Source organism: Mya arenaria, chromosome 12 (genome assembly GCF_026914265.1).
Source record: "Mya arenaria isolate MELC-2E11 chromosome 12, ASM2691426v1".
Lineage (NCBI taxonomy): Eukaryota > Metazoa > Mollusca > Bivalvia > Myida > Myidae > Mya > Mya arenaria.
The window spans coordinates 32788516-32811013 of record NC_069133.1 but is presented as its reverse complement, the minus strand read 5'-3'; the positions used below and the strand labels follow the sequence as shown (position 1 = coordinate 32811013).

Sequence of the window (22498 nt, the reverse complement as noted above, 5' to 3'; positions counted from 1 at the left end):
GTTTCATAACGATCTTTTTTGTCTTTGTTAATATGCTGGGCCAATGAGCTTGTCCTATTTGCATTGTATTACATGGGATTTTGAAACCTTGATCCATGACGTTCGTCTGCCGTTTATAAATCTAGTTTTTTGTTTAAAGTTAAATAACGTTTCATATTTTGATTTCCAGTTTGACACACCGTATCATCTGCCCCGTGCTCACACCGACCATGGCTCCAACGAAGGGGGCGCCCAGTATTAAGCGCGAGGGAATATATTGGGACGAATATTATTGTGTGACATGATATGAAAGCATGAGAGACATAGAGTTTTAAATTCAGTATACATAATTTTTGTTGCATGCTTGGTTTCTTTGTGTGTGTGATATAATTTCACCATGCAACCTTAAAATGCTGACACAGAACTCTTATGTTGAAAATATGTTTAAAATGCGCTTATTTTGCCTTCTTTAGATGTGTTTTTTCAGGTATCGTTATTTTCATGGATTATGTTTTATGATGTAATTAAATTCAATCTGGATCTACTAATTGGTAGAATAACCTTTCATATTTTGGATACACATTTTTTATGTTGTTTTAGAAGAAGCCTTACTTTATATGAATATATTTAACGGTAAATACATTCTGCACAATAATTAATAACATTTCATACCTTTGAATATGTAAATTTATCACATGTCATATTTAATTTCCGGTTAAACATCACATTTACATATTTTTCTGTATTGCACAAGTGTAATATAACGTTGTTCAATTTCTATTGGTCAGAAAATGCACCACTCTGCATGCTTGTTGCAACTTAATTGCAAAACCTTATTATATGCGGGAGATTTATTTGAATAAAGTAGAAGCTTAAAATCAAATTGTTTATGTTTCGTTTCCTACTGGATATCAACTCAGCAACTATTATAATACTTATACACGGTATTTAAACACCAAAGGCTAACTTCCTAATGTATAACCTGAACTCTTTATATAAAAGTGTGAACTATTGGACGACTGGTGACACTTGCTATACTTATATTTCAACATATGTCAAAGTTATCATGCAACATTTCTATTGAATACAAGTTTATTTAATTTAACAATTTAACATCCATCACTAAATAACAAATTAACTATGAAGATATATTTAAAGGGACTGTACACCACAAAAAGTTTTTTTCTGTAATAAATCTCAGGACAATTATCTAATAGAATGTGTTACGCTTTGATATCATAATTGTAAAAATTATGTGCCAAAATATAAAAAAAACCACACACTACTTTACAAGTTTAGGTAGGAATATCGCCCAATCAAAACATCTAAGGTGATTTAAAAGCGGTTTATACAGGATCTATCTATGTACAAAACCAGTACATTCCAAGGATTCACTTTACATTGATAATAACAGTGACTGTAGCCGGTCGAAAACCGATTCAAACCTAGGAAATTTGGATTGGTAAACTAGCGTTTTACCTCTTGTGCCGGCTCAGACCTGTTAAACTCAAATTCATGAAGCGCGCTGACACTGAATAATATTATTGATATATTAATATATATAAGTTATTATGTTCATTAATATAAGCATTAGGGGGATTTAGGGCATCGAAGGGATCAATGACATTGGAAGGATCTAGGGCATTGAGGGGATCAAGGGCATTGAGGGGATCTAGGGCATTGAGGGTATCTAGGGCATCGAAGGGATCAAGGGCAATAAGGGGATATAGGGCTTTGATGGAATCTAGGGCATTGAAGGGATCCAGGGCATTGAGAGGATCTAGGGCATCGAAGGGATCAAGGGCAATTGGGGAATTAAGAGCACCGAAGGGATTTAGGGCATTGAGGGTATCTAGGGCATCGAAGGGATCTAGGACAATGAGGGGATTTAGGGCATTGAGGGTATCAATGGTATTGAGGGGATTTAGGGCATTGAGGGGACCTAGGGCATTGAGTGAATATAGGTCATTGAGGGAACCTAGGGCATGGAGGGAATCTATGGCATTGATGGGATCTAGGGCATTGATGGGATCAATGACAGTGACCGGATCTAGGGCATTGAAGGGATCTAGGGCATTGAAGATATCCAGGGCATTGAGGGTATCTAGGGCATTGAAGGCATCTAGGGCACCGAAGGGATCTAGGGCATCGATGATATTTAGGGCATCAAGGAGATATAGGGCATTGAAGGGATCTAGGTCATTGAGGAGATCTAGGACATTGAGGGGATCTAGGGCATTGAAGGGATCTATGACATTGAGGGGATCAAAGGCATTAAAAGAAACAATGACATTGAGGGGATCTAAGGCATTGAAGGAGTCAATGACATTGAGGGGATCTAGGGCATTGAAGGGATCAATGACATTGACGTGATCTAAGGCATTGAAGGGATTGAGGATATGGCAGGGATCTAGGTCGTTGAGGGGATCTAGGGCATTGAAGGTATCAATGGCATTGAAATGATCCAGGGCATTGAAGGGATCTAGGGCATAAAGGGGATCTAGAACATTGAGGAGATCAAGGGAATAAAGGGGATCTAAAACATGGAGGGGATCTGGGTCGTTGACAGGATCTAGGGCACTGAAGGTATCAATTGCATTGAAGGGATCCAGGGAATTGAAGGGATCTAGGGAATAGAGGGGATCTAGAGCATTGAAGGAATCAATGACATTGAGGAGATCTAGGGCATTGTACTGATAGATGACATTGACGGGATCTGAGGCATTGAATGGATCTAGGGCATGGAAGGGATCTAGGCTGTTGAGGGGATCTAGGGCATTGAGGGTATCAATGGCATTGAGGGGATCTAGGGCATTGAATTGATCGATGACATTGACGGGATCTGAGGCATTGAATGGATCTAGGGCATGGAGGGGATCTAGGTTGTTGAGGGGATCGATGGCATTGAGGGTATCAATGGCATTGAGGGGATCTAGGGCATTGTATTGATCGATGGCATTGACGGGATCTGAGGCATTGAATGGATCTAGGGCATGGAGGGGATCTAGGTTGTTGAGGGGATCTAGGGCATTGAGGGGATCTAGGGCATTGAAGGTATCAATGGCATTGAGGGGATCTAGGGCATTGTAGTGATCGATGACATTGACGGGATCTGAGGCATTGAATGGATCTAGGACATGGAGGGGATCTAGCTTGTTGAGGGGATCTAGGGCATTGAGGGTATCAATGGCATTGAGGGGATCTAGGGCATTGAGGGGATCTAGGGCATTGAAGGGATCTAGGGCATTGAAGGGGATCTAGAACATTGAGGGAATCAAGGGCATAAAGGGGATCTAAAACATGGCCATTGCGGGACAATGCTATGGCGGGGATCTAGGGCATTGAGGCATCTAGAGCATGGAGAAAATCTAGGGCATGAGGGAACTAGGGCATGGATGGGATATTAGGCAATGAGGGAGATTAGGGCATTGAAGTAATCTAAGGATTGGAGGTGATATTGGGCATGGAGAAGCTTTAAGGCATGGAGGGGGTTTATTACATTGAGGGGGTCAATGGCTTGCAGGATATCAAGGGCATTCAGGGGATCTTGGGCATGGAAGGAGTCTATGATATGGAAGAAATTTATTGCATGGAGGATATTAAGGGCATTCAGGTGATCAAGAACATTGAGTGGATCTAGGGCATGGAGTATCTAAGGCATGTACAAAATCTAGGGCATGGAGAAGATCTAGGGCATAAAGGGGATCATTGACATAGGGGGATCTATGGCATGGCGAGGATCTAGGACTTTGAGGGGGATCTAGGGCATTGCAAAAATTAAGGACATTAAGGGGATCTAGGGCATAAATCAAAGGTATGAAGGGGATTTAGGGCATTTGGGGACTATGATACAGCGGGGATCTAGGGCATTGAGGGGATCTAGGGCATGGTGAAAATCTAGAGCATGAAAGAATCTAGGGCATGGTGAGATTCTAGGGCATGGTGGGGATCGAGGGCATTGATGGGATCTAGGTCATGAAGGGGATCAAGGGCATGGTGGGGATCAAGAGCATGGTGGGGATCAAGGGCATGGCGGGGATGTAGAGCATTGATGGGATCTAGGTCATGGAGAAAATCTAGAGCATGAAAGAATCCAGGGCATGGTGAGATTCTAGGGCATGGTGGGGATCTAGGGCATGATGGGGATCTAGGTCATTGATGGGATCTAGGTCATGGAGGGGATCAAGGGCATGGTGAGGATCAAGGGCATGGTGGATATCTAGAGCATTGATGGGATCTAGGTCATGGAGGGGATCTAGGGCATGAGAGGGCCTATAACATTTAGGGGATCTATAGCATGGCGGGGATCTAGGGCATAGAGGGATTCTAGGGCATGGGGGGATTCTAGGGCATGGAGGGATTCTAGGGCATGGAGGGATTCTAGGGCATGGTGGGATTCTAGGGCATGGAGGGATTCTAGGGCATGGATGGATTATAGGGCATGGAGGGATTCTAGGGCATGGATGGATTATAGGGTTGGTGGGGATCTAGGGCATTGAGGGGATCTAGGGCATGGAGAAAATCTAGAGCATGAAAGAATCTTGGGCATGGTTGGATTCTAGGGCATGGAGGGGATCTAGGGCATGGAGGGAACTAGGTCAAGGAGAGATTCTAGGGTTTGGTGGGGATCTAGGGCGGTGAGGGGATCTTTAGGGCATGGAGAAAAACTAGAGCATGGAAGAATCTAGGGCATGGTGGGGATCTATGGCATGGAGGGTATCTAAGGCATGGAGGGAATCTAGGGCATGGAGGGGATCTAGGCCATGGTGGGAACTAGGGCATTGAGGGATCCTAGGGCATGGAGGGATTATAGGGCATGGAGGGGATCTAGGGCATTGATCTAGGGCATTGATGGGATCTAGGGCATGTAGGGGATCTATGGCATGAGAGGACCTATGACATTAAGGGGATCTATGGTATGGCGGAGAACTAGGGCATGGAGGAAACTAGGGCATGGAGGGGATCTAGGGTTTGGTGGGGATCTAGGGTATGGAGGGTATCTAGGACATTGAGGGAATCTAGGGAATGGGGGCATGTACAGAGGGTACATAAACTACAATCAACAAGTTTTCATTACGATAAATTATGTTTTTGTTTGTATTATTCTCATAAGATGGTGTATATTATTCATTTTCACTTGATTTTTCTGTATGATAAAATATGCGTGAAATATGCATGAACCGAAATAATCAATTAGGGACGCTAGATCTTTAAAATGTTCAGTTTTTATCTGTGAAGAATCGGTACTTACTGATGAAGACGACGCTTCATGAATAAGTAAACTGTGCATGCGAATATAACCACGCCTTCTGTCTGCATATGCAAAGGCGCAAGTGTAGTCTTAACACTGATTTAAATGACGTCACAATATATTGCAGTGATAGACAGGTCTTTTTGACAGGCGCCCGGCATTTTAAAGCAGATGCAATTTGTCGGGGACTAACACTAAGTCGGTTATTATTCGAAATGTATTAAGTAATAAATATGTGTAAAGCCTTTTCTAATTCCTTGATATTGTTTACACTCTTTTTTCTATTTAAATAATCATAACTAGACCAAATTACTGACATAAATGCAGGGGTCGTTGTCAAGAATACATTTATTTGGTTTATATCTATGATATTAAAAGTTTATCATGATTTTTGTTATATACTTGTGTATCATTTTTGTTCTGTTCAGCACACACAAAATCATTTAAAGATGAGTTTTTAGAGTTTTCTAAATGTTTGAATGAAAGAGTTCTTCTCAAGCCAAGGTGTTATCATTCACTTATATTTTCTTCCACCCATATGCATGTAACAAGTATATTTTTCTAATAGTACGTTTTGTACATACAAATCATATATAGTGATGAATGTGATAAGAATAATAACGAGATATGGTATAAAACAAATCGTGCTAAGTAATTGAATTGTAGTTTAATGAACGTCCATAACCGGTCTATATGCAGTTGTTGCCAATAAAGTCGTGTAAATAACTTGTTATAAATGCAAAGGCCTTTTAAATATTTTTTTGATAATGATCAGGTATATCGGATATGATTAAAATCAAATAAAAGAAAAGGAAGTCATGCACAGTACACGAAGCTATTATAATACATAGAACATTCACATATGTCACAAATTCTGAGTATAAATGATAAATGTAATCCGATTAATACGGGATATGCAAATGCAGCTGTTTACAGAGCTAATACATTGGTGATATAAATTGATATCCTTTATAATGGTGACCATGTTTAGTTTGTTAATAATGATGAACTGGATCTGTTTATAAAGTGCATACAATTGTGGAATTTAATTGTTATGAATGAGCCGCTTTGTGAGGTTTTGGGTCTTAGGACATACGTTTACTTGTATGTTTTATTGGGTAAGAATTAAATGACGTTTACGATAGTAAAACTAAAATGTTTATGATGATTTCCCTAAAATCGCATAAAATATGTGTTTACAAGTTTGATTATGCATTGCGCAATCGTAATTCTAAACTGGACGTCACACACGCTACGTCATTACGAACGTACTGATTGAAATGATACGAATAATTAACGTATCAATATTTTCACTAGCGTATAATTTTTGTTATAATTCTAACACTATTTTTTATGGAACATTAATCAAAGAGTTATTATTTAACAATCGGGACGTTTTACACCGCCGCTATAAATGCAGTCAAATTACGTTGTGACAGAATTCATTGCTGCCTTGGATATCTGAGTAAAGTAAATATTATATCGTTAAAAAATGGCAATTAAAAGAAATAAGTCTTGAAGAGATTGAAACACATTTAAAAACGGATTATTATTTGCCACTTAATACTAATAATTATTTCATTTGTAAAAACCCATAACCGTGCAATGCGGCTCTAATACTCTTTTTACAAACAATTACATATTGAAATATACCGTCTATGGCACACAATTCCATTATCAAGCAGGTGTAATAAAAGGCATTTTTCATATTTACAAAAATTGCTAAACAAAAACAGCAAACGTTAAATTTTCAATTTTAACAAACAAAATATGTTATTAAATGAAATCAAAAAAGTCAATCTATGTATCTCATTTTCCAGATCATGTCACATTAATGTTCGTTCCAAAATATTTCCGCGTAGTTACTGGGTGCCCGCTTCATTTGAGCCCTGGTCGGTGTGAGCACGTGGTAGATGGTACGGTGTGGCAAACTGGAAAAAAATATGGAATTAACGTTGAACATGGCATTCATATTTTATAGGCAAGTCCAGTAGCCGAACATTGAACCAATATCCTGTATAAAGGAACATAGATCAAGGTAAAACATACGCTTAACGAGAGACATACATCGGCTCAGGACAACACACATTATAAACACAAAACAATCATTATAAGTGTATGAAATCACTGGGTTTAATCCAGTTTCCTAAGGTTAAATCTGACACTTGTCACGTCTGAAATTAAAAACTAAAGACAAACAAAGACGAAACAGATGGCCATATTATAAATACTTGGGCTATCGGATGGACAGGGTCAATCCATAGGAAATCGTTGGAGGGTTGAACCGTCAAATGAGCTCTCAACCTCAAACCTGCCCTATTTTTTTATAAATCAGTGACACAATCAACACCACCGGTGCTAGAACCAACTTCAAGGCAATCAAGTATCACACAGACATCATAAAGACTAATAAACTGTAAGTACTCAATAACAGATGAAAATGAAATAATCGAGTTGGGTAACTGGGCTTGCTCTTTCAACATACGATTTTATCATTCACAGCCAAAGTGCATACTATGATTTACAAAACTCAACGTACTAGATTATTCTAACAAATTTGGAATTACGCCTTTCAGCGGCGTCGATCCTGAAGAGAATGTAAGCTCTGTCAAAGTTCTTCTTTATTTATTGGCTTTTTTGTTACTATAAGCATTATTATGTACAGGTCATTCAGGTTGTTATATACTTGTTCCGATATATATTTTCAGATAAAAAACATTTGATAACTACATACCTGATTTTTCATTGCTAGCGACCTCCAGTTCCAGTACCTAGATTTCGTGTCTGAAAACGGAAATAATATCAAATACTTTGGTCCTTCGTATTGTTACACAAATGAGGGAGATGAGTGAATTTGAGCCATCTAATTTCATAAAGACCTTCCCAGTACAACCTTGGACAATAAATGTTACTGACCAATTTGCCCCCATTGTGTGAAAACACCAATCGGATTTGTAAACAAACTCCTGATTTTTTCTTTTAGATAATCAAAACGCATCATTTGTCAATGTAATTGTCCGGACGCATTATAACCCTTATCATTATTTTATTACTCAAATGCAATCTGTCACTTATGAGCTGAGAAATATGCTGGCATATATGGACCAATTCATCAGTATTGACTGAGACGTTAATTTAACCTGCATAAAAGGTAGGACATAGTGAAGGAGATTTTTATTAAGTTCATGATAATCATCATTTACAATGATGCATGATGCACAATCGTGGAGATTTCACATTTATTTGTTACATTATTGTTTATAATTTCTTTGCAAAAAGAAATAAGAATACTGAAAAATAAAACTAACTATTTCCTGTTGATTGACAAAGTGGACGGGGCAATTTTTCTTTTTTTCTTCAAATTTATATGATTAAATGATACATGTTTTTAACTTCGGTTATAATTAAATAATGTGAATTTAGAGACAGCTTTAGAAACATTATTCTGGATATAGTGACTTATCTTTCAATAAGAAAGTGAAAATTATATGACTTCTCTTTGGTTAAAATTGACAATTTCTTAAATTATCATCAAACAAATCAGGTTTGATAATAAAATTATATTGAACAATACAATGAAAGTTAGACAAAAGTATTGAAACCTACCATTGGTATTCTTCCATGGTGGCCAGTATGGAGGCATGGGCTTATCATCTGATTCTCTGGAAGTATACGTGGTGTTTGGTTAATCGCCATGAAAGACAAAATGTGCCAGCATGTACGAGTGCAAAAACCCACTGCATACTCTTGTGAAATGCAATTTCAAGGATAATTTTTTTGTCCACATTGCAATGAGCGTCTCTTACCTACGGAGGTTCTTCGAGCTTTTCTTGCGATTCCTATTGTAAACAACAATCGCCGTAATCGTTACGAAAACGGCCACAAGAAACACGAAAAGTCCAACTGTCACACCAACGACCAGCGAGTAGTTGTCTAAAGGATATCAAACATATTAAACTATCTCTACATCTTTCCTACCAGATAACAACGTATTCTACTCAGATCTGTTAATCTTTTATTAAAGAAGGGGAATTGTAAAATCACGGTCAAGAGTGTAATTCAAAACATAAATCAGTTCTGTGACTGCGAATGTTTGGAAGCGCAAACCCTTTAAACTATTAAATATTATTCTCGATTTGATTGAGACCGCTTATTGACGGCTATGGTAAGTTTATTACTGTCAACGCCCTAAGTAAGAAACTTTATACTAACAGAAGTTTATGTATTATTTGAACGAAAAAATGACTTGTAGTTTACCTGTGGCGGACAACTCTATGCAAGTTGGTTCACCGGCGTAATAAACGCATTCATATCCTGATCCGCAACCACCGAGTGTTGTTTCATAAAACTCACATGCATTATCACTGGAAATGGATTCTGATTAAAAATAAATAAGTAAATAAAATAAAATGTCATAAAAAATTATTGTACACACTTCAAAAGCATCTGGTAGAAGTAACAAACGTACTTATATAAACAATGCTTTATTTCACAGAAAATCCTAATTTCAGTGTTCTCACTATTTTACAATAGAAGCATTTGTCGATAACGAACTTTATCTTCGAGCTCATATTTGTAAGTTCGCTGATATCAAGAATGGCTTTCCTCGAGCTATCGTACATGATATCGTTACGCGGGCGATATTAAATCTTTCGAGGTTAGGGAAAAAATGACGACGGGCAACAAGTGAAATTCAGTGATAAATTCGAAAAGATATCGTGAAATGGGCACCCAAATGCATAAAAGGTAGTTCACACGTAAGCCAATCGTATACGTAGTTCTTTGTAGCATCTGTATATGTGCAATGGAACAAACACTGTTTTGTCATTTCTTTACCGCCCAGAATGGGTTACATCATTTTTTTTAAAATAAGGACATATATATCACCCTCAGTTTAGCTTATAGTTTTTTTGAATAAAAATGAAATTGATTGACATTTTTGTTTTTGATGTGATTCGAACCTTCGACTGCTCTGCTGTTAGGGAGCTTCCGACTGAGCTATTGAAGATTGCATAAAATGACATTGAGCTTTTCAAATGACATTTTCAAAGCCGAATCTCTGCGAAGATTGTCTTGTGTGAAAAGCGTGGGTTGTCCGGGATACGATGAATAACATACATCGAATGCACTTATCGCATACGATGTGTTATTTTAATGGTGCTATTATGCCTCAACCGGTCATTGGCATGGGTTGCACAATTTGCAATGCGTAAACATAACACTTTTTAAATAGCAAATTTAAAATCCTTTTATTTACTCACTCAATTTCAACTATTCAAAGGCGGCCACTGATTGTCTAATGGAAGGTCGTAAGATGGTGACCTTCTATAGGTCTACCCAAATCATTCATTGTGTATGTTGAGGATATGAGTTTTATCAGATTGCCTTTTGCCCATTGCTGGAAACTAAGTTCAAGAGCTCAATAAGCCAGTTTACCTTGCGATAAAGCTGTAACATTCCTGCCATCATACTCTATCTCGGTGCCAGATCTCATGTCCATCACGGCTTTAAAAATGTCTTTAGCGACGTCGGAGTTCTTCTTGAAGATTAAAGTGTACCTGACGTTGATACTTCCCAAGCTTTAATACGCAATAAAATAATATATATATATATAAATATATATATATATATATATATATATATATATATATATATATATATATATATATATATTTATCAACGAATGATGAGGTGTATTTCACGATTTTAGGAAAACATAAAGTGATATTTACCGGAACAAACTCTCAGTCTTTAAGTAATTAATTATATGCTTATGGTAATTCTATTTCTTCGAAAGATCTCCATTTAAATCTACACAATATTCAAGTCATGTTAGTCATGCTATAATATCCCTTTTGTCCTTCAATATCGTTTGACGCCATTTAATATTTGCCGTTCAATATTATTTCCTATTGATTATTACGTGATGGTGTATCGATCAATTTAAATAATGTAAATACTAATAATAACCAATTTAAACGTTTTACATCAAATGTAACGTTAAAATTGCTGCGACGCATTATTACATATATACAGTCCAACACTAACATTACCTTACATAACATCTTAAATATGTCAATCTGTTGGTATATTAGATACATAGTTTGCATTGAAAATACTGTATACCTTAGATCATCAATGAGGATTGTAAATGGTACTGAGATGTATTTCGACATATGTTTCCTTATCTGAAAGATACACATGCATATTTGATATGAAAATAGTCCTTAAAAAAGCAGTTACAGTTTGTGAAATGTATTCTTATTAAACTGTTCTGTTTCCAGTAAAACAAGCTTTCCTAACCCGACAGTGATACCAATCAAATGTTGACATTGCTATTCACTGGTAGAAAGTCTGCGCCGCTGTCAACATGTTTTAGCCGGTGAATATCATATCATATTTTATGTTAAGTAAACAATTGTTTTATTAAATGACAATGCTCTGTTCATATCACAAGTCATTATGAACAAAAACATAAACAATATGTACCGCCCTGGGTCAATGATCGACTTTCTAATTACAGATACTATGATAAAAATATTTTTTGTACTAATCACGCGCCTAATCAAGCTCGTTTGAATGATTAACTGGTTACCCGGAGAGAACTCCAATGTTGAATGTATACTTAAAGGAGTGAAATTGTTGAGAAACATAAAATGTTATTAAATAGTAAATGCCTTGAATATCGAACGATTAAAAACCTATTAAAATCTATCACCCCGACAAATGCAACTTTAAAAATAATTCTTACGCACCGATTTTTCCACTTTTTCAGCAACTTGGTCAAAAACAGCCTTAACGTCCAGGTCAGTCCCTGGTACCAAGTCAACGACCAAATTCAGGGTAAGATTAACACGCACCTCATCTTCTATTGAATGAGCAATATATCAATATATATCAAATAAAACATCAATAATATTATATTATTTGGAGTATTATCTTATATCTATATTAAAGAACGCATACTTAACTGTTCTATGTAGAGAACGTTTATACACCTTCAATTGAGTTTTAAATTTATCTCTCGTTATTAGTGAATTTAAATGGACTCCTTTCATGACTGTCATATGTGTTTCTGATGTGTTATTGTTTCTTGTATTAATTGTATGTTTCCAAATACTATCAAACTAGATGTCTGGACTCTGTCTTGTTAGACCCCCATCACAAGAACTTTACCTGCAGGCAATGCTGTACTTGGTAAAACTGCAATGAAAATTATGAGACACTGTGCAGTAAATATTGTTTTACCAGTTTCTAAATTAATACCATTGAGACAGGTTTCAACAAAAGGTAATTATACACATTACTATTGCTCATTTATGAAAGATGTAAGCATATATTTGAATTAGCTTCTAGTTTAAATTAACCCTATTCATGCACTTTGTAAATCTGCAATAAAAAATATAAAACAATGAGTAGTGAATGGTGCTTACCAGTTCCTACATTAACAGCAAAGAAGCAAATGTCAATAGAAGGAAAACACATTCATTAAGATTAACTCATTTAGGAAAGATGAAAGCATTTATTTTATATTGCTTTCGGTGAAAATTACCATATTCGCATTTCCCAGTTTCGTTATTAATCGTGAAACCACGAAGGCAGTCACAAATAAACCCTCCAGGAATATTTCTGCAACCCGTGTTAGCTTCTTTGCATATACCGGAAGTTACACATTCATTGACATCCATTTCACAAAATCGCCCAGTCCAGTGCGGGTTACACAAACAAGATCCCGTCACCGTGTCACATGACTGATCTGCAGTCTCACTATTTTCTTGTGTGCAGTTGCACTGGTCATTACAGCCATTACCGAACGTGTTGTTGTTGCAAACTGAACAAAGGAGATGATAAATTAAGAATTAAATAGTCCAAGAAATGTTTAAAACTGATATATCGTAAAACAGTATAGACAAGCAAAAATTTACGCAATGACGAAGAAAACTCAAAATCTAAATCAGACCCCTTTCGGGTAATTCTGTTACACAATCCAGGCATACCGACCTATACAACTGCGTCCATCGTCGTGAAGGTCCGTGCCTGCTGGGCACTCGCACGTGTAATTTCCAGCCGTGTTTTCACACCTGGCACGTTTATCGCATGCGCTGAGATTTTCTGTCAAACACTCGTTAACATCTTTTGTAGAATAATGACTGATTTAAAATATATTTATATATGGAATGGTGTTGCTTTTTAAATATGATGATTGTTAATATTGGAAAAGTTTATCAACAATGCTTGGGTGAGTTGTAATTTTGTTAACTTGAAATGTTACTTAAAAATAAGAACACTAAGAATGGCATTTCATGTATCCATGTTAACCCCACTATGTCACCTCTTTTGAACAACCGAAACAATACATGAAAGGACGAACGTGGTTATGTTAGTCCGATAAATCTTTTATCAATTGATTATCCCGGTACAGTAACACTCATTGCGTTATATTCTATGTCTGTGATGACCCATTGTTATAAATAAAAAAAATCAAATACCTTTACAATCGCCATTATGCACGCCATAGCCAGCATTACATGAACATTCGTATGACCCAATCAAGTTGACACAGTGGCTATTAGCTTTACTATCACATATGCTTGTATCTCGACATTCATCGACATCCTCTGAGCACGCCTCTCCTTGCCAACCCTGTGAATACGGGATGTGACCAAGTAAGTGTCTATGGTGACTTAATACATTTCATTGTAGTGGTAAAAACTTTTTTCAAAAGAATAGATTTAACCAGTATTTATTTTTAGAATATAATACACTTTCAATACACATATACTAGCAAGAAGACATATGATTTCAGCAAATATATTTGATTGGAAGCACGAATCTACTGTTTCAAAAATTAACACGAACTGAAAATGTGAATTAAAATAAAACACAAATTAAGTCACTAATACCGAGTGTATCGTACGGTGATTTAGAGCAATATATTGGAAAGAACAATAATACAATGTAAAATTTAAAAAGAAGCCCAGAAGCATAGCGTTAAACCAAGACCCTGATTAAAGACACAATCACCAAGGCCAACAACTCTAAACGTAACTTAAAACGCTACAGGACAAAAAAAAACATCACAAATATCAACTTTTGTTATTGGTTAATTTTGGTGTAATATCATTGGCACATACAATGATACAATTAAAACTCACTGGGGGAATATTAGAATACTTATGTGCATGCACCTATGCATAGATACAGCGATAAAAGTACTGTTGAAGATGTTTTTCGGTTTGAATGAATGCGCTATAAGTTAATTATTGGCAAGTCATTACCGCAGAATACCCCCCCCCCCCCACACACACACACCCATATCATTATCACCTGCATACAGAAGCAACTTCCGTTTATGTTGTCACAACCTGTTGAATGTTCCTCTGTACATGTGCATACCTCATTGCAATTTCCACCATAGGTGAAATCGTAACATTCTGGTGATTAAATAGAACTTATTGTAGAATGATCTGCTTGCTCGTTGTGCTCTCGATATTTTAAAAATGCTTTGCAGATATATAATTCAATACAAGTTTAATAGATAAAAATAGTATATTTCAATAAGTGTTCGCAAAAATAATAATAATTTAGAGACAAAAATATTACTTATACACTCCTCCCCGAGAGCGCGCCTTTTCTTGAATCCGGTATGACAATTACATTCAAAGCTACCCATGGTGTTCACGCAATCCGAATTGCGAGGAAATGCATTAGTATCGTTACATTCATTGTTGTCTTCCTCGCAGGTGACGCCTTTCCAACCTTTATCACACGTGCAATGACCCGTGACGTAATCGCAACGTTCAGTATGATGCATGTAACACCCACATGTGTGTCCACAACCGTCTCCAAAGCGACCATGCTGACATTCTGGAAAACAAAAAGGAAAGGAGTATAGTTGCATTGGATTAGGTTGTTTAGTAGCTCATTGCCTTACGTTACAAGGTGAATACTTATATCACAATAACAATGCTGATAGGGTATATATTAGTTCAACATTATTACGTTTAAGTAGCCATGGAAACAAATATAATAATTTAGAAGTCGCGTATAACTTTCCATTGAAACCTACCTTCGCATCTTCCATAACGATTTTTCGAAAACCCGGTATTACATGTGCATACAAAACTTCCTAAATTATCTACGCATTGTGAATCGTTAGGACACAACTGGAAGATGTCGAGTGAACATTCATCAATGTTTTGTGCGCAGCTCTCACCGGTCCATCCGGGTTTGCACTCACATTCTCCAGAAGTGATGTTGCACGATTTAGAGTTATCTTTTAAGCAAGAACATGACGAATCACAGTTGGCGCCGTATCTCCATGGACGACATTCTAAAATATATGCTAAGTAATTACTGAAAAATATTTTGTACAAAATTCTAGCAGAAATGTATGGAACTTCAAAATCAAAGGATTCATGAAATAAACAATAAACAATCGCTGTAGTTACCGTCACAGGATACCCCGTCGGACAACAGATAGAACCCGATTCGACACAAGCAATCATATCCGCCATTAATATTAGAACACATTTGCATGCAGTTGTGTTTGTTGTCAACGCATTCATCGACGTCTGTAATAAACATTTGATAAAAACGAAACGTTTAAATGCAACTTTTTTTTTCGTGTGTTTACTTTTTAATTGATTAAAATTAATTCCAAAGAAACGATTCCTCGAAGCAATGCTTAATAAGGAAGCATAATACCTGCACACACGTGTGTTCTTTCACTATATCCTTTCGGACATGTACACATCACATCTCCACTTACAACGACACATGTGGAATTTTTTGGGCAGGAAGAATATTGGTCCGTATTGCACTCCGTTTCCGCTACGTTTACAAACAAAAAGAATTCCATCCAAATATATTACCCAAAATATGTGGTACTATCTAATGTAGAATGTTTTGCTTAAGAAGAAACTAAGTCTCAGTTTTAACGTTTATGTCTACTCTGGCTTATATAGACATATAACTAGAATGTGTAATCTTTCAGCTATGTTAAGATTTTTGTCGGGTAAAGTTCAAAATAATACTGTAAATTGAATACAATATCTTACGCATGCACGAATGCCGATCAAAAAGATCAAGTTTGTACCCCTCGTTGCAAGAGCATCTGTAGCTACCCAATGTGTTTTCACATTTCTGCTCACAGCCACGCAAGCCTTGGCATTCATCAATATCTGCAATTGATCCATCGAGACATAAAAAATGAGTAAATACTGTTATGACTCAAAACGCAACAGAGAAAGAGAAACTGCAAAAAACTTAAAACAACAAAACAATTTATTTACAAACTTTTACTAAATTAATTTCATATAAATAGTGTTAAAACTACTATCCGTTTAATATCCATGGAATCAAATCCACATCAAAAACACACACTTTATGAACACTAATTAAATCTAACAATACTCCACAAATGATTGAACTGTAATCCTTTGAGATTAATTTTAATCAAATCAGGATTTAATTAACTATTCAATTTTACAGAACTTATAAAATGAGAGAGAGAGAGAGAGAGAGAGAGAGACAGAGAGAAAGAGAGAGTGAAAGACAGAAAGATAGACAGGCCGACAGAGAAATTAGGGCGGTATATGAGTGTTTTTCGAGCGAACTAAGGATAATATGCTAGTGATGTGCTCCTTGTTCTTAACTGAGAGATCAATCGGAAACAAACACTCTAAGGTGGTTTGGATAAGACTGTTTGCCAGCAAGGATAAGCACAACGATCTCTAGCACCGGTATAAGCAATAGTAATACTAAAACATATTATTTAATCCCATAGTACCACAAATAAATAATTACAAAAAGCAAAACACAAATCAACGAACCTGTGCATTTCTGTCCGTTTTGGTTAAATCCTGTCCGACAAGAGCATTCGTAACTTCCGTTCATGTTTGTGCAGATCTGTGCACAGTCATGGGTTAAAACGTCAAGACACTCATTTAAATCTAAACAAAAAGGGTATTATATTCAAAATATTCCTAATGCATTATTCGCTGATGCAATTATTACTTTTTTGCCCCAATTATAAAGGGGACATTAGACAACGGATGAGACCGACACGAAGGATTTTGTCGGACACAGAGGCACCACCATACGGGATATAGACTTGGCCCGAATTTGTTTCTGTAAGATCCCCGACCCAAGGGATTTTGACACATTTTCTTCTCCTCGGTGGGGCTAAACATTGATACGTGCATTAATACTTCTTTACGCATTACTTACTATACCATCTAAACATTGCCGGATAGCATGTTGATATTTTAACAGACTAGTAATATAGTCAAAGAAAGTTCTAGAAGAGGAATCATTCGAAGGCCCATGACAACTAGTAGTCTTGGTTTGATTGAAGCTGTTTAATGATAGCTAAGTTAAATACTTCAGTGTCAACTTCATTTTTTTATTATTCGAACTGAAATAGTTTTTATACACATTGTGTTTCATTTACCAATGCAGCCACCGGACATTTTGTCCGTGTGATACCCCGCTATGCATTCACACGAAGCAGTTCCAGGTAGATTCACGCAATGCATATGAGGCATCGTGCAAGTGAAAGATTCTAAAACACATTCGTCTTCATCCACATCACAGTTGGGACCAGTCCAACCATCATCACAAACACACCCTAAAAAGGAAAATATCATACTCACTTTGCTTTTTAGCTGTGTTTTTCCAAATTTGCAATCAATGACATATTTCGGATATGTTTAACCAGAAATATCATAGTCATGTAGATACCATTCGTCTAGTTGATTTCAATTAAAGATTATAATCCAATAAAGTATGGGCCAAACAGTGTGGAGTTTCTTTCTTTCTTTTTCTTTAGCAATAAGATGGTAACTTGCTCTTCTTGATTTCTGATGAACACATTAAAATCAATATGGACAGTGCCCCTAATAAAAGTGATTGATTCTATACACAAGAAATTATGTTGAAATAAACAAACGTTATTCATAATACCAAGTGTACTGTTACACACTCCTTTAATGCAATTACATTCCTGCAAACAGTTTCGCCCAAAGTGATATTCATCACATTCTGCAATGCAAAGCAAGCAAACATTCAGTCAAAAAACAATTTCGAATGCAACACTATTTGTTTAATAGCGTAAGCGTAAATTCAATAATAAAATACGCCTGTTTTCAACATCACACAATATATCATATGAAGTATATGTAACGAGAATAAATATGGAAAATGGTGTAATTTGTTTTCCGAACAACGCTGTGCATTTATTGTTACAATAATTACGAAAGAATGCGCAAATATACGGCGGACAGTTATTTAGTAGGTCTACTTACTACAAATAAATAAATAAATAAATTTTTGAACGGGTATATTATACCGGAGCATGTTCGGCCATCATTTTCCAGTCGTGTTCCTACGGGACATTCACATACATATGATCCTTCGGTATTGATGCAACGGGAAACTGGGTCACACATGTTGGTTGTACTACGTTCACATTCATCAACATCTGTAGATAACGATTTAAGAATAAAGAAACAAAGCAAGGAAAAACAAACAAAACGGAATGGCACGACTTCGTTCTATTAATTCCAAAGGATTTAATTGTTTCATTTGACAATATTGGTTCTTAATACACATACGAAGTAGAACATCTGTTCCTAAATACTTTGGTTTAGTGTAGATTCTCGCAAATTGTAATGGTGTGTTTGTGCATATAATGTAATTCTGTAATCATTGTCACATACCGAAACATCTTTGATTGTCCTCCCCAAGCACAAACCCATGTTGACATCGACACTCAGTGGTATTATTGTTCACCACGCAATAACCAGAACATGTCAAATTGGACAAAGTCTTGCATGGGTCAGAAACTGTCAAAATCAAAATTAAAAACATCCATTTGTAAGAAACGAAAAACAAATTATAAGAGATATTCAATAACTGAAACTCATAATACTCATAGCCCAAATGTTTTATTATTTAAGTGCAAATCGAGTGATCTAGATCATTTTTATTTGGAACAAAATTGCAAATAAAACAGGAAATAGACAACAAGAATATCATATTGCCGAGTTCATTTATTCCAGCCTACCTTTAGTACAAGTGCGGCGATCGTCGTTAAGTCTGTAGCCAAAGTGGCAGTAGCAGTTGTAGGTACCAGGCTTGTTTTCACACATCTGTTCACAAGCCGCTAGTCCGAGTGTACATTCATTGATATCTTATAATTTGAATAGAAATACATTTAAAACTAGAGTTTTAACAGGAGTGTTGAATACCCTCGCACGTTGTTACTGATTGACTATAGCAAATTTAAAATAAAAAAAATCTTTATAGATGTTATAAGATTATATCCAAGAAATAAATTATTTGGCCTCACAATCAATCTAAGTTCTTAAATATAGCCAAAGTGTTAAAGGCCATATAACTTGATGTGGTCGGTGGTCAATGAAAACGAAATAAGTCAAGGGTCAGGAACAATATGCTATTCAGACTAAATAACATTATTGTGGGTATGTGTGCCAAATGCTCGACAAATTTTAATATAGCCAAACTTGTGAAGATCCTATTCAATGGCACATACCTATAAGACGAAATGATCGTGATTCAAGAATAAACTACGCCAGACACTGCTGGACTTCATGGAAGAAAAGTGTACCGAATATCAGATTGATTCCTCTTTAAATGCAGGAGAATTCAACCAATTGTTATGTAGCGAAACATGAAAAAACGTAATTTCGGGCACATAACTCTATTATAAACTGGCCGTGGGTCACGAAAAATACAACAGGCTCACACAGTGTGTGAGTGTGTACGAACTATCGGAGTGATAGCTTCTAAACTGTGAATGAAGTTCGCACCACAATCTCCAATATAGCCAAAGGTGTACAAATCACATTCAATGGTACACACCTCTAAAGACGAAATAACCGAATGACACGAAAAATACACCAGCCACTACTACCCATCATGATTTTAATGTATTACAATTACACGAGTGATATATCAGAGAGTAGTTCGCTCCACAAACGTTTCCATCAGATTGAATGACAAACTGTCCGACAAATTGACTTAAGACTCAAAAGTTTAGTCTGAAGGGATATAAAATCGCAAAAATCTGCAAAGTTGACCAAAGTTGTTCTAACCGAAACAAAACTTGTACCTTGGCATAACGAGTTCAAAATTTTATATCCAGGTCGACAACTGCAGCTGTAGCTTCCAATGGTATTTGAGCAGTCATGTGAGCAATTATTCAACGACGGGTTATCACATTCATTGACATCTGTTATATAAAGAAATACTGTTGACATTCATAACACAGTTATGTTTGAAAATATTTAACTAATAACAAAATTGAATGATTGATAAAAATGTGCATGTGAAAATTATTGTATAAAAATATCACACAGAAATGCTCACCAATGCACGACCCTGTCTGATCCTTTTGAAAACCGTTCATACAATTACAACTGTACGACCCAACAGCATTTGTGCACAGTTTAATAACGTCTGCGCAGATGTTTTGTTCTACCTCACACTCATTGACGTCATCATCACATGCGCTTCCGCTCCATCCTGGCTCACAAACACATCCTCTGACAGGGCTGCATTCAACTGTCCCCCTGTCGTTGCAGTCACACGTATTGTTGCACTCATGGCCCCAATATGAATCTTCACATTCTATTAAATATTCAAAACATGCATATGTGCTTTAATTTTAAATAAGTTTGTATTAATTTTAAATAAAAGAATTAACCTTATTAACGAAACAATTGTGAACAAAAGATGACCAGACAAATTGAAATAGTATTATTCTACAAGTATACGTTCAGTGCTTATTGGGTATCGTTGCTAAATGCTGGTTTTATATTAAAAGTACATAGTATTTTGATGTATTTAAAATATATATTGAAGCTTTCCTATGAAAGTAGATATATATTGAAGCTTATTAATGGTTGTCATTTTTACAAATACCTAAGCATGTTGAAACGCCTTCGAGCATATATCCATCTACACAGCTGCATTGAAAGCCGCCAATGAAGTTGGTGCATTCCTAAGAGCAAACATTTCTCTCACATTCGTTAATATCTGAAAGAGATTACAAATAATATCATGCTCAATTAGGTTTAGTATATTTAATGGAAATAATGGAGAATACAAAACACATATGTTTAACAAGGTTAAGTGCCTTAAATCGAAGAATATGAGTTTTAAAACACATTTTGTATAGATTGATTTAAATCCTTTCATAAGGCAACAGCGATTTGGCTGAATTTTGATGAGCATTTTAGCATACAAGAGTAAAGCATACATATGGTAATGGAAAGACAATAACTAAGAAGGTTTTCTAATTTCGTATCCAACGATAATCTCAAATAACGTTAAGATATCAACTGTATGTCATATTTTAACGGGTCATGTGGCGGAGAAGCGCACCACAATGTCGCATAATGTAGTGCGTGCACGACATCTTGGGTTCGCTATTAACATTGGAAGGTCGGATCATGCACATTAAATCGGAAAGATAAACACTATACCTATGCATTCCTTTCCGGTGTCATTTAATTCAAAACCTGTCCCACAAAAGCATGTTGGGTTATCATGTGCGTCTAATGTGCATCCCGATGTATTTCTGCAGTCTAAATCTGTGGAGCTGCAAGGGTCCCACAGCCCTGAAACAGAATACGAACTACACGCATGTCATATGACTGTGTATACATTGATTTTCCGCTAGAAAACACAAATCAATCATGACTGATTTGTTCTAATAGAGCGATATAATTTATTTCATCCATACAACAGTCAATATCAATGCAGCTTGAATAAGAACGAATGTCAACACGAAAGTTTAACTTGCAGCCATATACAATGGTATTTCGAATTATAGTCTACGTTCATGTGTCAAACCTTGTGTGCACAGCTGTGTGGTTACATCTAATTCGTATCCTTCTCTACAGTCACACTTGAAACCACCGTAAGTGTTGTTGCAAACATGAGTACAGTTGTGCGATTCTTCTTCGCATTCATTAATGTCTGCAGAAATGTTCATTTTTTAGTATGAATATCAAAGTAAACGGTAAATAAGTTAGGGTTTGAAAATTATAAAGTTATAATTATTAGTGAGGTCGATATTGTGATTTCTCGATCCGATGAAGTGATATCGATCACGGGAGGTTGATATCGTTTCAGTGAGGTCTATAAATCACCATATTGACCGACACTGAAACTATTTTATAATTTACCAAAATATCAAACAATCTTTTTAAATTCAAGCTTTTAACATTTTAGTTCAAA

At 36.3% G+C, this 22498-nt stretch overlaps 3 protein-coding genes across 7 annotated transcripts in view; 1 reads left to right on the top strand and 2 right to left on the bottom strand.

Annotated features, from left to right (window-relative positions):
* Positions 1 to 856, top strand: part of LOC128211759 (uncharacterized) — a 53712-nt gene extending 52856 nt beyond the window's left edge. For both annotated transcript variants that reach the window (XM_052916799.1, XM_052916801.1), the window contains one exon: positions 170 to 856. In XM_052916799.1, the coding sequence (XP_052772759.1) occupies positions 170 to 241 (72 nt within the window). In that variant the 3' untranslated portion in view covers positions 242 to 856. The remainder of the gene's footprint in view (positions 1 to 169) is intronic.
* A 469-nt stretch (positions 857 to 1325) lies between these two features.
* On the bottom strand, positions 1326 to 6905 carry LOC128210614 (uncharacterized). The gene is made up of 4 exons (XM_052914965.1): positions 6884 to 6905; positions 3479 to 3543; positions 1605 to 3236; positions 1326 to 1340 (listed from the first exon to the last, which is right to left on the bottom strand). Exons 1-4 carry the CDS (start codon positions 6903 to 6905, stop codon positions 1326 to 1328), a joined length of 1734 nt encoding a protein of 577 aa, XP_052770925.1.
* LOC128211357 (fibrillin-2-like) lies at positions 6052 to 21874 on the bottom strand. Of its 4 annotated transcripts, none has more exons than XM_052916055.1 (28): positions 21742 to 21874; positions 21179 to 21292; positions 20624 to 20884; positions 20367 to 20486; positions 19299 to 19424; positions 18952 to 19077; positions 18582 to 18713; positions 18197 to 18274; positions 17685 to 17861; positions 17065 to 17184; positions 16291 to 16413; positions 15938 to 16063; positions 15682 to 15804; positions 15300 to 15563; positions 14834 to 15097; positions 14558 to 14664; positions 13720 to 13873; positions 13232 to 13363; positions 12783 to 13061; positions 12407 to 12433; positions 11986 to 12098; positions 11357 to 11418; positions 10667 to 10809; positions 9488 to 9607; positions 9037 to 9163; positions 8837 to 8892; positions 7965 to 8014; positions 6052 to 7161 (listed from the first exon to the last, which is right to left on the bottom strand). In XM_052916055.1, the coding sequence occupies exons 2-28, from the start codon at positions 21204 to 21206 to the stop codon at positions 7093 to 7095; spliced, it is 3507 nt and encodes a 1168-aa protein (XP_052772015.1). In that variant the 5' UTR covers positions 21207 to 21292; positions 21742 to 21874; the 3' UTR covers positions 6052 to 7092. The 4 variants fall into 4 exon arrangements, with proteins under 4 accessions (XP_052772015.1, XP_052772016.1, XP_052772017.1 ...); XM_052916056.1 differs by having other exon boundaries at positions 10667 to 10788; XM_052916057.1 differs by lacking the exons at positions 6052 to 7161; positions 7965 to 8014; positions 8837 to 8892 and having other exon boundaries at positions 9488 to 9594.
* Between the last annotated feature and the right edge of the window lie 624 nt (positions 21875 to 22498).

Bases quoted from the DNA above. Each gene is read 5' to 3' on its own strand.
- LOC128210614 (XM_052914965.1), bottom strand. From the start codon at position 6,905: ATGGAATTGTGTGCCATAGACG. The intron at 3,544-6,883 runs GTATATTTCAAT...TCCATATCATAG, and splicing joins GGAATTGTGTGCCATAGACG to ACTCCTTCCATGCCCAAGAT. The intron at 3,237-3,478 runs GTAATAAACCCC...TCAATGTTCTAG, and splicing joins AAGCCATTGACCCCCTCAAT to ATCCCCTTCAATGCCCTAGA.
- LOC128211357 (XM_052916055.1), bottom strand. From the start codon at position 21,206: ATGCTCGAAGGCGTTTCAACATGCTTAG. The intron at 18,714-18,951 runs GTATGTGACAAT...CGTTATCTACAG, and splicing joins GGACAATCAAAGATGTTTCG to ATGTTGATGAATGTGAACGT. The intron at 15,564-15,681 runs GTAACTACAGCG...CATATATTTTAG, and splicing joins CGACGGGGTATCCTGTGACG to AATGTCGTCCATGGAGATAC.